General features: G+C 36.4%; 3 protein-coding genes across 3 annotated transcripts; 1 reads left to right on the forward strand and 2 right to left on the reverse strand.

The window, feature by feature from the left end:
- The first annotated feature begins 906 nt into the window (after positions 1-906).
- Positions 907-1849, forward strand: LOC109219766. Its single transcript, XM_019384241.1, has one exon. It carries the CDS (start codon positions 1240-1242, stop codon positions 1573-1575), a length of 336 nt encoding a protein of 111 aa, XP_019239786.1. The 5' UTR covers positions 907-1239; the 3' UTR covers positions 1576-1849.
- A 326-nt stretch (positions 1850-2175) lies between these two features.
- On the reverse strand, positions 2176-6955 carry LOC109219767 (BTB/POZ domain-containing protein DOT3-like). The gene is made up of 6 exons (XM_019384242.1): positions 6501-6955; positions 6288-6357; positions 4798-5681; positions 4388-4655; positions 4165-4293; positions 2176-2720 (listed from the first exon to the last, which is right to left on the reverse strand). The coding sequence occupies exons 1-6, from the start codon at positions 6629-6631 to the stop codon at positions 2352-2354; spliced, it is 1851 nt and encodes a 616-aa protein (XP_019239787.1). The 5' UTR covers positions 6632-6955; the 3' UTR covers positions 2176-2351.
- A 3988-nt stretch (positions 6956-10943) lies between these two features.
- On the reverse strand, positions 10944-12898 carry LOC109219768. Its single transcript, XM_019384243.1, has 2 exons — positions 12143-12898; positions 10944-11823 (listed from the first exon to the last, which is right to left on the reverse strand). Coding segments are annotated over exons 1-2 (645 nt in total). The 5' UTR covers positions 12145-12898; the 3' UTR covers positions 10944-11180.
- Between the last annotated feature and the right edge of the window lie 1279 nt (positions 12899-14177).

A 14177-nucleotide genomic window follows, 5' to 3' on the forward strand; every position in this document is an offset into this window, starting at 1 on the left:
ATTGTCCCATGGGTAGAACTTCAAATTTAACTAGTGTTGTCCCTCGATTATTCCATAGATAATATATTTAATTTTTGACCTTAAAATTCTACCCTTAGAATAAGTGGGGGTAAAAAATGAAAGTACTGGTGCGGAATTTAAGAAAAAAAGAACTTTTGAATTTATGATGTAAAATGAGCCATATATTTGTGTAACTTTTTATTCATCTTTCAGCTCAAGACCACTTTGTTGAGAGTTCCCACTAGGCTGTGCATCGATCGGCTCGGTTGTGAACATTATCAGTTTAGCATATGGGTTATAGGTTTATGAATATGCTAAACCGATAGTCGAACCGATAAGATATCGGTTATCAATTTACCCGATAAGATAACTCAATGCAGAGGTAAGAAGCATAGTGTGTAATGCACATGAAGTGAATTTCAATCACTGAAGTTTGCATAGTCAGATTCCAAGCATAGCCATAGTTTGGTCTGCTAACCCAAATTCCCCTGTTAATGGTACAAATGCAACTCCCAGTAATGGAAAATGCAACTTTTATTAAGAAACATATATGTATTTGAAGCCCTGTTAATGGCACAAATGCAACTTTTACCATTGATGGAATGAAGACATTGAAGAGGGAATTGTGAAGACTTGAAGAATGAATAGTGCAGACTGCGGCTGAGAAAAGTTAGGAGAAAACGAGAATGAACTGATGGTCTGAAACCCAAAATGTATTTATATACTTAACCTTAATTTCATTGATTTCTTGCAATTTTACGTGCATATTGAGATAAGACAATCCAATATTTCTCAAGTAAAAAGGAGGATTCGTCTTAAGGTAGTGATTAACTCCAAATTTGAATTTTTCATTTTTAACTTTGCTAAACCTTTTTTTTCTGTAGTCATTGCTAGAGTATTTTATATTTTAAGCATATTTAGCTTTTGTAAAATGTTCATTTTTTTCTTAAACATCATAACATGTAGAGTTTTTATTTTTCTATACAGATCGAAATAAAGAGGTATTTTTTGGTACAAGTGATATGAAAATATGATTTGGAAACTTAGCTTCAAGAAGTTTCTAGGATTTTTATATACACATTGACATAATGAGAGAAATACTAATTCATACAAGTTAAATTGAAATATGAACGAAGAACTTAGTATCAAAGGTGCGTTGGATTATTTGTACAGATTGAGATAAAGAGAGTTTTGGAGTCACTATACGGATTTGAGGTGGAGAAGGTCCAAACCCTTAACATGGATGGGAAGAAGAAGAAGAGAGGTGGGTTGTTGATAGCTAAACCAGACTACAAAAAAGCATATGTTACTCTTAAGAACCCGTTGTCTATCTCATCGGACCTATATCCAGTCCGGATACTCGAAGAGGAGAAGAAGAATACGAGCAAGAAATCAAAATCTAGCATTGTTGAGGATGATGAACCTAAGAAGATGCATTGGCTTGACGGGAAGAAATATGGGAGGTCTAAATCAGAGACGAGCACTAGTCGTGGCTATGATGGAGATCGGAGTAATGTTGGTGCAGCACCAGCGAAGTTCCCATGGAGCAGTATGAGGTCTTATGCTGCTAGGTAGACTTCCTTTTTCCAATTGGAATGAGGAGATCTTTGTCAGAGAGTTTTTTGGGTGAAGTGCTTCCATAGCTCAGTTTAGTAATGTTGGTGTATTATCCTGGAGTATATCACTTATGTCAACTTCTCTATAATTATTTGAAGTTCTATGTATTTACCTTCATTCATTGGAGATAATTTGATATTTGTGAGTTGAAAGCTGGAACATGATGAGTTTCTTTTGTATTGTTTCTTACATGGATGATCAGAGATGGTACTTGAAATTGGGTTGAATAAACTGTTTGTGATTTAGTCATCTCCAATGGTTAAATGAGAAAGCTTGCTTTGTGCAAGAAGTAATGAGGCCAGACTTCTTTTTTATCGTCGTCAGGCTAAAAATGTGTATTAGGAAGTTCATATCTTCTTCTTCTTCTTCTTCTTCTTTTGTTGTGGGAAGCCACAGCTACATAAAACATTTGATCAAAAGAAAGAAGAAATCTTCAAGATCAAGAGGACTTTTGACTGGAAGTGTGATATGATTGATTTCTATTCTTTATAGGGAAATGATGGGATCCTGATCTGTTGAACAGAAGATACTGGTTCTGTTGTAAAGTATAAATGCCACTTAGATAAATGACTGTGTTTCTGAATTATGCAGGTGATGCAACCATGTCCATTAGTGATAACATTATTACATAGTTACTTACAAACAAGATGGCAGATGATGAGTTCATTAAATTAGATGAACAATTTGTAATTTGACACTCTGTCTGATCTGATAAGAAGCACAACTTTAGGATCTTAGGATATAGACTGCCTTCGACGAGAGCATGCTTTGCAGCCTACATTTGATCTATTATGGCCTTCTTCAGTTACTTCACTATCCAATTTTCCATCGGAAAGAGCAGATTTTTTCATCTTCCTCCACCCAAATGTCCAGCTTGTTTTTGTATTTTTGTTGCTTACTTTTTCATAATCGTGTTGCAGTTCCGAGTAGTCCCTCTGAAGCTCTTCCATTTGTATCTTTATTTTTTCAAGTTCTTCTTTAAGGGACTTGACCTCCTTCTTGGAAGGTGACTGACTACTTTCCTTGTCTGACTCGTCATCACTTGGTATATGATCTTTCCCTTGTATTGCAGCCTTCATCTTCACTTGCTCTGAGAACAAAACCTGCAAGTTTCTCTCTTTTTTAATCCATAAGTTTATGAGCATGTTTAGAAGGCTATTTGGTATTGTTTTGGTACATATATGTCTTTTTACAAGCTTAGTTTTTGATAACCCTTTTTGTAAGCTTAGTTTACAACACTTCTTTTGCCTTGGCTTCTTAGATCTATATTAGGCTTTTTTTATGACGGTGTGTTTGGTTCAGCTTGCTCGCATCTCCATTGTTCTACCCAATACCCACTCCTCCCACCAGCATAGGTACCTAGTAGTTCTACCCGATACCTACTCCTCCCACCAGCATAGGTACCTAGTAGTTCTACCCACCAAGCTTAGGCAGATGGAGAGAAATCACCTAGCGTTTTTTGGCTCCGTTGTGATTTGAACCCTGATATCCAAGGTTTTCACCCACTTGAGCAATCCATGTTAGACATTCTTATTGCAATTTCACTCAAAATATTTACTGCAGCTTTCTTCCAGATATGTGCCTCAAGTTTCACATTGTTTGCTGGTTCGATGAAGCTCCACCATGTCCTGATACATCTAGTATGTTCAGATAAGGTCTATTCTTCTGGTCCTTTTGTTGCATGTGCTAATAGTATTTGTGTTATCTGAATTCTGAGGTGGATAAGGTGTTCATATTTCTGATATATAGTTCGAAAAAGAGGTGAGGAAAACAAACAACTTGCCCTAAGATACACAGGATGACTATTTCAGATATAGCCATTCAAAGTAAGAAAATAAAGATTAGTAGACTAGTTTCTAATTGTCTTTTACATAAATGGGTCAGATGCTTCTAGGTTTGAATTTTAATGTTTGGTTTCGAGACATTTTGTGCCTAAAAATAAAAGAATGCAATGGCAAGCTAATTAATGTGTAAGATTATCCAATTGTGATTTTGTGGCTTTTGATGCCTGCACATTTCGCACATAGAAGTTAGCTCTATTTTTTATTTTTTAGATAATCGTGATATTCGAGCTAGCTTGCGCAAACCTCGACTAACTCCACAGGTATCTGCTACCTCTCACCAGTGTAGGTACCGGGTAACTCTACCAATCAAGGCTTGGACAGATGGGAGGAACTCACCTACTGTTTTTTTGCCTCGATTGAGATTTGAGTCTGAGACCTCATAGTTGTCAACCCACTTCATTGACCACTGGGCCACACCCCTGATGCCGTAGAAGTTAGCTCCACTATATCCAGTTATTTCACCATTCAACTTTGTAACGTCAAATAAAAGCTAATCTTGCTCTAGTGTAAGATTCTGGCCTTGTTAGCATCTAGAAAGTTTTAAGAAGCTGAATTGTATTATGCTATTGTTTACTTCTGCCATGATGCTTAGTAAGGATCTAGAGACAGAATATGCCTTACAATATGAAGGGCTCATTGTCAGCTTTTATATACTTTAGCTCGATCGTGATGTTTAGGAGTAGAAATCTTTTTGCAGTTATACCTGGATAACAATTCTTAGAGGCAACCTGTCATTTTGTGCTGCATGTGCGCATGCGTCAAGTGACAACTTCCCACAGTCCATAATCTTGCACAGCCTTCGGCGGTCATGCTCTGACAGTGAGGGATGAGTCTATGGAAAATATTAAACCACTAGTATTCTTTATCAACTTGTACATCAGGAAGTATATAAGTGACAGAAAAATTTAAGAGAGAGAGAGAGAGACCTTGAGGTATGTATCAATGGCTCGATAGAGGCCATCGTGACTTGCTCGAGCTTCTCGTGGCAAAGATTCAGCTAAAATTTGGAACTTGTCGATGGAGACATTGGGATCACTTGCAATTTCTGCTAGGTAGCTGTCAACCAGTTTACTGATATTCGATGCTGTAGACTTCAATCCTTGTTGCTGTAGCTGTTGTTTTTCGTATATCAAGAAATAATCCAAAATCCTTTGTACAGCTTCTAAATTGTGCATGGTCTGTTTTTCAGTTGAACTGGATGAACCATTAACGGAATTTGGTAAGACTCTATTTGGGATTCCTCAAGTTTTATCTTTTCTTTAAGTGCCTATATTGAGATGAAAATTGAAAGACTGACCTTTAGAGCAATGTGCTAAATCAAATGATAGAAACTCACTCTATTGTTTGTTCGCCTACTGAATTAGTAGGGATCAGAAGGTCATTCGCGGTGGCATTTTCCAGCACCATGCTGATTCTTTTCTCGAGCTCAAAAACTAGGACTGGTGATGGTGCATACACAATAGCCTTCTTTAACATCCACAGGAGGAACTTGCAAGGAACAGCTTCCTTTTGAGGAGGCAGTATACTAACAAGACTCTCTATGATTGTCCTACGCTCCTTATTCTGTCCAATGTTCGTTTCTTGCTTCCTCCCACTCATGACATGAAAATCATTTATTCTGTTACCATATTTTCCCATTTCTTCTGTTTTCGTGTCCGTGCTTGGCAACCATTTTTCCCCGTAGCGTATTATACATGAGCCAATGATTTCAGGCTTCATTTCTTTTGCCCTCAGTGCTGTGATTATCCGTAAGAAATGGTTAATATGGAGAGTAGTAACATCTTTGAACCACCAGTTCTCTTCAGTCAGCTTCTCCTCAGCTGAATTTCCTCTGGAAATCTTCAAAATGATTGAGTCGCAACATCTTCTAACCAACTGAAGGTTTTCTGCCCATGGTGATAGAATCTCACATGATCTAAGGACAGTGATGGTGTCGTTCCATGATGAGAGGACTACAAATGTGAAGAAGGCTTCTGTCTTAGCAATTAAGTTTCCATCTTCCATTGCTTCTGTCATATCTAGAAATTCAGAGGCACATCTTGCTGCTGCGACATTGTCAGGGTTCAGGCTTATAGGTAGGCCATAACAGAATTTCAATATGATCTCAAAAGTTTCAGATCCGCCTGGAAACTTTTCAAGCTTGAGGTCATAACCTAAATGTGAATTTGGCCGCGGAAGCTTAATTGTTCTTAGGTAGCCACACCTTGAAACCAGTGGATACTGTTTCAGGAGTACATGAACTTGAATCAACTTCTCATAAGCCGGTGAATGTATGAGGACAAGTAAATAACAGGTAATCACATCATTGCAGCACTCTTTTTTTTTTTTTTTTTGATAAATACATTATTGCAGAACTCCAAGGAGTGAAAATCGGGCTTGAAGATCTCTTTTATAGCTGTTGAAAAGAGTTTATATTGCTTCACTTGTTTGTAATTTAATTTATTTTCTTTCTGATTGCTGACTCTTAGTTTGTTTTTCTTTTCCTAAACTTTTTAATTATTGCAGCACTCTTTTAACCTTTTTTCAGGTCAATATCTTCACTTTCTTGTTCTGTTCTCCCAAGTTGGCAAGAATATTACAAGGTCATTTCAATGATAAGTCAAGGAAGGCTTCTTTTGGAATTATACAGGTGATCATATGTTGAAACCTTATGCAGCAATATATTCTTAATGATGAGTAGAATTATAATCATGTTCTTGGCGTGTTAATTAGGAAAAGCAACTTACTCTCTTTTAGTCTTGTTTCCAGTTATGGTGTTTACTATCTGAATTTTTTTGGTATGAATTATAATGCTTCGATTAGTTTGGATATAATCTCTGTAGTTACCTTGTGAACGTGGAAGGTGACATCTTCGACTTGAATTGTGAGATCAGTTGGAATCTGACAAGTCGCAAACCTGCAAAACAGATGAAAAGCACACTAGAAACAAACAAACTAACTAACAAAAGCTAAAAAAACAAAAAAAAATTGGTTTTATTGAGTATGAGGAAATTACATGATCAAACTAAACACTGAAGCTTACGGTTTTAAGATTCTTACCATGATTGTTCTTTCTTCTTGAAGTCGTCAGCTGTTTCAGTTTCAACTATGCGTTGGTTGTGAACGTGGTTGGTACCATCAGAATCATTTCGGGGGCTTTCTGGCCGATCCAGCTGAATGGATTTCTGCATTGTAAGTTGTCTTTACTGCATATGACTAGTCATTCAAGAAAGTTCATCTGATAAAAAGATTGAGTTTTGGTGGGGACTGCTTTGAGTAAATGTGAAAAATGAGTCTGTGGCTGGAACTGAAGGACAACTCAAAGGTTGCTGGGATGGTTTCTCACCTTGCATTGAAGTTCAGTGTGACACACATGGTATTTATTTCTAGAGACAATTTGATTAAGATCAGGAGGACAGTGAGAATGTTGTCTGTGAGGTCAATTTGAGCGAAAACCGCGTAGAGTCCAATCATTTGCCCAAGGGATAAGTTTGTGGATTAGACGAATGTGAGACAGTTGTTGCAATTAATTGCTGAAACATTAGTCTATCTACCTGCATTTTATGGCACCATCTTAATGTTTGGATGTCTTCTACTTGTGTATTAAGGTAAGACTTATTGTAGTATCTTGGAGTTGTGACTCCACTAAATATGTGAATACCACTAGAGCTTCCCTGATACTGGGCCTTAGTGTTTACGTAATATTTTTCGCATTGAAGATACTGCAAACTAACTTGGGAAGAATCATCTACTACTCCTAGTTTATTTCTGCAGTGAATGGTATAAAACAAATTTTGCCATTATGCTCTACTGATTTATATTGTAGAAATAGCACAGGCTAGCCATTTTTCGGACCGGTAATCGAAAAATTAGCCAGTGTTAGCGAATTCATTGAAAAATAGCCATTGTTTTGCTAATACACGGAAAGTTCCAGCATAATATGTGGGATTATGGAGCTCTTGCGTATAAACTTCCAGCATATTATGTTGGAACTCCAAGACACGGAAAGTTCCAGCATAATATGCGGGATTATGGAGCTCCTGCATATAAATTTACAGGATATTATGATGGAACTCCAGTACATTATAAAAGTTCATATGTAAAAATTTGAACTCTAGCATATTATGCTGGAATATTTCCGGATTTTTAATAATGTTTTTGTTCAAATTTTATCTTTACACTAAAAATGTCTAAATTTCAATTACTTTTGAAACTGTGGCTATTTTTGAATTTCACCCGTGTATATTAGGTAGGTGTATTTTGGATTCTAAGGTGGAGAACAAGCTTAATTGAAGGCTTGAAGCCGGTCCCTATGGTGGAGAATTGACTCAAATAAAACGGTTAAAATTAGCTTTATTTTTCCTTCTTGCAAACTCTTCTACTCCCAAAATAAATATATAAAAAAAAAAAAGGAGAAATAAAAGGGTGGATATTAACTAGAACTAGGATATTCAAGTGGCGGTAGGTGGCTCCCACATTTACTCGCCCCTGTTTCGTTTTGGGCACAAACATGCCTTCGTGTTACTCAACTAGCTCAAAAATACCCTCCCACCAGCCAAGTAGCTCAAAAATATTCTTACGTCTAACGGGTGCTTCAGAACAAGGAAAAAAGGCCAATTTTGCCCTTGAACCATTCAAATTTAGGGAAGAGGAACGGGAAGTCAAAACCTTTCCTTGTTCAAAACAAACTAGAAGCATTGATGGGAGCAAAGTCCCTAGTAATTCCTGCACCAGCATATCTAATTGAATGTAAATTTGGAGTAACAATACCAACTGGAATCAGTACGTCGTCCTTATTCCATATAGTTAAACTTTCAGGCTGGTTATTCACCATATGGAGTGTTATTCAGTGGCCAGTTAAGATAAATAAAGAGAGTTTTAAACATGTAGTATAGGGGAAAATTGTTCGCAAACATGGAAACTGAAACAGAAGGAACAGGAAAATATGGTAATAGAGGAAATGATTTGAGATGCTGAGCAAAAGGAGGCAGGATACGGGCATTGGAAAGAATAAGGAGCACAGAACAATCATACAAACTACTACAACAACAACAACAACAATAACAACAACCCAGTATAATCCCACGTGTGGCGTCTGGGGAGGGTAGTGTGTACGCAAACCTTACCCCTGCCCTAGAGGGTAGAGAGGTTGTTTCCGAAAGACCCTTAGCACAAGGAGATGAAAAGGAGGCAACCTAAGAATCAGAAAAATAAATGGAAAAAGCAATATCAATAATCAGAATAATGGAAAGGTACTAGGCAATCCGAGCAGAAAACTATACAAACACAACCAGTACCACTAACAATCTAAAGCAAGACACTACAAACTAGCCTAACACCCTCAACAGGGAAGAAAAATCATACAGACTACGGTTAATATGTTGCATCCTTAAGAAGAAACTGTTAGTTGCAAGTTCCTCCTGCGGATGTTTAAGATGGCCATTCTGTATGCAGCATCACCAGTCCTTATCTCAGGAGCTCTAGAAAACAAAATGCATGTGCTGGAAATTGCCCGTGTGAATGACCTTGTATGCCTTACTTACACAGTTTTGGAGAGTGTGTTCCTATCATCTGGTTTATCTCATTGCTCCGAAGGTCCATCTTTCAACATTAATTTCATCTCAATGCAGGCGCCTAGACAAGCTAAAACATGATCATCGCTATCAAGAGTCCTACCAATTTCTTGTTAATGGTTCATCTAGTTAAGCTGGAAATTAAAACAGACCATGCTCAACATAGAAGCTGTATGATGGATGTTGGATTATTTCTTGATAAGTGAGCAACAACAGTTGCAGCAACAAGAATTGAAGTCCACTGCATTAAAATATCAGTAAGCTGGTTCAGGAATTGCAAGAGAACACTAGCTGGCCTAATATATAATCATGGACTTATCCCTCACTATCAGATGATGACCGGCTAGTGCTACTGCTACACAAGATTATGGACTGTGTAAAGTTGTCAATTGATGAAAGCACACATGCAGCTCAAAATATGACAGGTTGACCTATAAGAATTGTTATCCATGTAAAATATCCTCTGCTTTGAGATATCTGAGCCTAAATATCTTGATCCTGCTAATGATAGAATAAAAGTCGTGAATGCGTCCTCCATCTTATAGGACATATTCAGTGTCAAGATCCTTAGTTCCTCACCAACCATCATACCAGCAGTAAACTATAGTAGATTACACTTCAGTTTCCTGTTTAAAACTTCATAGATATCAACAAGGCTAAAAATCTTAAAGCTAGAGCTAGATTAGCTTCCGTTTAACTTGACAAGTTTCCACGGGAAAATGAATGGAACTACTAAAGCTAACTTCTATAATGCCTATCCTAGAAAATGAACGCCAAGCATCAAAAGTCACAAAATTAGAATTCGTCAACAAATATGTATACTAGCTCGCTGTTGCATCCTTTCAATTTTTGGCATAAAATATTCCATCATCACATTAACCTAGAAGCAATCTCACCCATTCAATAAAAAGGACAAACTAGAAGCTAGCCTACTACTAATCTTTATTTTCATATTTTGGACGGATAAATCTGAAATATTCATACTGCTTATATTATGGCTAGTTGTTTGTTTCCTTCACCTCCTACTATAACTCTATTCAGAAATTTGAACACCATATTCACCACAGATCACACAAATTCTGACAGAATATCTGAATAATACATCCAACACATTGAGCACTCACGAATTCTAACATGGATCTAACAAGCCAAGGCAAAACGAGTGCTATAACCTGAGGTTGCGGAAGAACATACATGCACAAAAGACAGACCTGTAAGCTTCTATACATGCTCATACACTTCCTAAATTACAACGAAGGTATGGATGCAGTACAAGGGAACGGTCATATAGCAAGTCAGACGAGAAAAGTAGTTGGTCATTTATGAAGGAGGAGGTCAAGTCCCTTAAAGAAGAACTTGAAAAAGATAATTTACCAATGGAAGTTCAGAGGGTCCATTCTGAGCTGCAATAGGAATAAGAAAAAAGTAAAAAACAAACACAGAAGCTTCACAAGCTGGGCATTTGGATGGAGGAAGATGAAACACCCCATTCTTTTCCACGGTAAGTTGGATTTTGAAGTAACTGAAGAAGGCCAGAGCACATTAAATGCTGGCTGCAAAGCCAGCTTTCGTCAAACTATCATCTGATAGACAAACTAATCAAATTGCCACTGCTTTAGTTAACTTATCATCTGCTATCTCTTTTATAATAAACAATGTGATGTTGGTTACTTGTAATGGTGGCGGAAAGAGGATACACAACTCATGTATCTCATCAGCCTCTCTACTTCACAACACAACTAGTATTATCTATTTTACCTGTCAGGATCCCATTATTTCGCTGTAAACGATAGTTATCAATAATATGAGACTTGCAGTCGCAAGTCCTCTTTGTCTTGCTTATTTGTCTAAGCAAGAGAAGCATCTATTCCGGCATTCATTAGACATCCACAGAAACACAAAAGAATGATATAAATTCACAGTTGAGAGAGGACTGAAGAACATTATGTAACTTTCAGATGAACACAAATGTAAGTGTTAAAGTACAATTTGGCCCACCAATTAAAAAGGAGTAAGCATAATCCAATTGCAAAAATAAAAAATAAAAAAAGAGAAAAGGAATTGTTGCAGTAACTCATCCTCATAAAACCATTTAACTCGTCTTTCCTCCTCCAACTCAAAATAACAATGATAATAATAACAATAAACTACCTATATGTGACATGGCTTACCATGTGAATAGAATAGTGAAGTACTTTGGTTCATTTCTCTTGGTGGAATTGGATCTGACAATCTTGAAATCTGTTAAGAAAAGGCGCCAGCATCGGTGAACAAGAGTAGCCTTACAACAATGTTGTTCTGTTACCATATAATCCAATTCCTTACGCAAGACCAATTCGAAGTTGATGTTTGAGTCGAACTCAAGAATCTCCGGATGGGAAGTCCACAGCAAACAATCCAGAAGTGATTTGCAGTGGTTTTGTGGCAATGACTGACATATGTGTAACTTCAGCTTCTTGATAGGGCATGGTAGATGAATCCCAAGATCGTCAGTATTATGTAGATGAAACCATGCCATTTCATAGATGGACAAGCATAGAACAGTATCTTTGCTAAACTTTGCGATATAAGATCTCAGCTTCACAAACCAATCCACGTTGCTTGTTTTCGAAGAGGATAATTCAATCCGAGTTTCTCTAATCTTGGAAGCATCTATGGGAGCAAAGTCCGTAATAATTTCTCCACCAATATATGTAAATGTACGTAAATTTGGAGTAACGAAATCAACTGGTATAAATAAGTCATACTTATTCCATACAATTAAGATTTCAAGCTGGTCGCTCACCACACGGAGAGTGTCATTCAGCGGCCTGTTAAGATAAATAAAGAGAGTTTTAAGGTGAGGAAACATAGAGCAAATATTTGTTGTATGGAATCCAGCAGGAAAGTTTTGTTCACAGTGTAAATGCAAGAACTGTAGCTGTCCACACTGTCCAATATCTAAGTCAATCTGATTCCTTCCTTTATAGTAAAGGTAAAACCTCTCCAGATTTTCGGCCGCTATTCTTACCCTTTGCAACTTATATAGTTCTGAGTAACCATAACCAAGACTATATTTTGAGTAACTATTATGCAGCCGGAGTTTCTTTAGTTTATTATACTGACCAGCAGGTAAGTCGATATACTCACATCCAGAACAGTTTGTGAGAGTCAATTCCACAATACAAGGACACTTTTGGGAAAGGTTAAGGAAGAAATCCTGGGAATGTTCAATAACAACGTCATAGAGAAGTAGTTGTTGCAAAGAAAACAAGGTGGGAACTGCAGAAAAACGTCGGTTAGGGAATTGGCAATCAGTTAAATGCAGGACGGAAAGGAAATTGGAGTTGTTAAGTACGGAAGGCATAGTTTTAATGCTTACAGAGTGAAGGAACAACTCAGTGAAGTTGAATTTTGCCAACGATTTCATCAGCTGAGTGATTTCCCGTTCGAGTCTCCGATTGAGTTGAAGTTTCAAGACACGAACTGGAATTGAAGTAGAAAGTCTTGGACTTTCTACTTCAATCTGGTCGACGAATTTTAAGAAACTTGCGAGAACGTGCTTTCGAGAGGAGAATAATGGTTCGACGCTATAATCCAGAATTGCTAGGGAAGATTTTCCGAGGCGATGCCATCTCTTGGAAACCAAACAAACTGTTGAAATCAATTCCCTGCTTGTAAAGTATGAGAAGATGTGAAGAAGAAGCTCTTCAGGCAACCACGCCGAATTCAAACTGTTACTAATTTGTTCTTCAGCTATTCTGCACCTTTTCCTCCTTCCATGGATATCATATCGCTTGATATGGGACTGCTGATTGCCCCCTTATATAAAAGGACCTTTCCAATTTGTTTTTAACAAGGAAAAGGATTTTACTATCCAATTTCCATTCCAATTTTGATATCCCTTTTACTTTTCCCTAATGCTTTGGGGTTTTCATAATCTCTTAATACCCCTTCCTATTTAGCCAAACATGTAATTGGCCCCTTAAACTTGTGTGCATAAGAATAATGCTGAATAGAGTGTATTAGTAATGCTGGTATTAGTTATGCTTGCATTAGTCATGTCGGTATTAGTTATGCTGACATATTTCTTATCCATTGTTTGGTTTGATGTATTAAAGCATTGCACAATTTCTAAAAGAATTGTTTGTTTACAAAAATGCCCTCAAAACTAGTCCACACTCTAACTTTTTAAAAGAAACATATGTTGAGAAATATTTTTATATGAAAAAGTTTTAAAAATTATTTTATTTGTCTACCAAGAAATATGCTAAGTATTTATTAATTTACTAGGGATATAATTTTATTTCTTACTATTTGGATTATTCTGAACTTGCATTAATATACTAACTAGCATATTTTAATCAAGCATAAATTTTGAAGGACAATGCATACATTAAAACCCATTGCATTACCATTGTTTTCTATGCATTAGTTATGCATAGGATAATACCAAATAGGATGTATAACTATTGCTTGCATAACTAATGCATAGGTTCAAAATGTCTACCAAACAGTGTATTATTAATACACTTAGCTAATGCATGCATTAGCTTATCTAATGCATCCTACCAAACAACCCCTTAAACTAAACCTTATTCCTATTGGACACCTGGACACCTGAACTCAAGTTACAGATACCTATTAAACACATATTGTTGATATGGCACAGTGTGTGTGAGACACTTTAATTGAGCGAATAGGTATACAGGTTAAGTATTTAACAAATCTATCTATATTTATTATTAAAAGAAAAGAAAAAAGCCTCTACATTAACCCAAGTGGATAATAATTAGTTTTTCTTTGAATTTAATTTTTTTAAAAATAATGCATTATATTTTATTAATAATTAGTTACTCTTTTTTAATTCGAATTTAAAAACACTTAACTATTTTTTTCTTGAAATAATAATTTTTATATATTGAAAATCTATATATCTATCAATAATTAAAAGTAGAAGAAAATACAATCTCATTAAGTCAAGTGAAATAACTAAAAAAAACCAAGTGACATTGTAAGTGTCACGATCCAAACTCCATTATAGGTGGTGATGGCGCCCAACACCGTTGTTAGGCAAGCCAACCCTAATCAGCTAGTGAGTGCTCATTTATATTACCAAAACAATCCCAACATTTTTAAAACTTAAACTTTTAAACAGTCAATAATTAACAAGTTATAATAATAG

The sequence above is a fragment of the Nicotiana attenuata genome, unplaced genomic scaffold (assembly GCF_001879085.1).
Source record: "Nicotiana attenuata strain UT unplaced genomic scaffold, NIATTr2, whole genome shotgun sequence".
NCBI lineage: Eukaryota > Viridiplantae > Streptophyta > Magnoliopsida > Solanales > Solanaceae > Nicotiana > Nicotiana attenuata.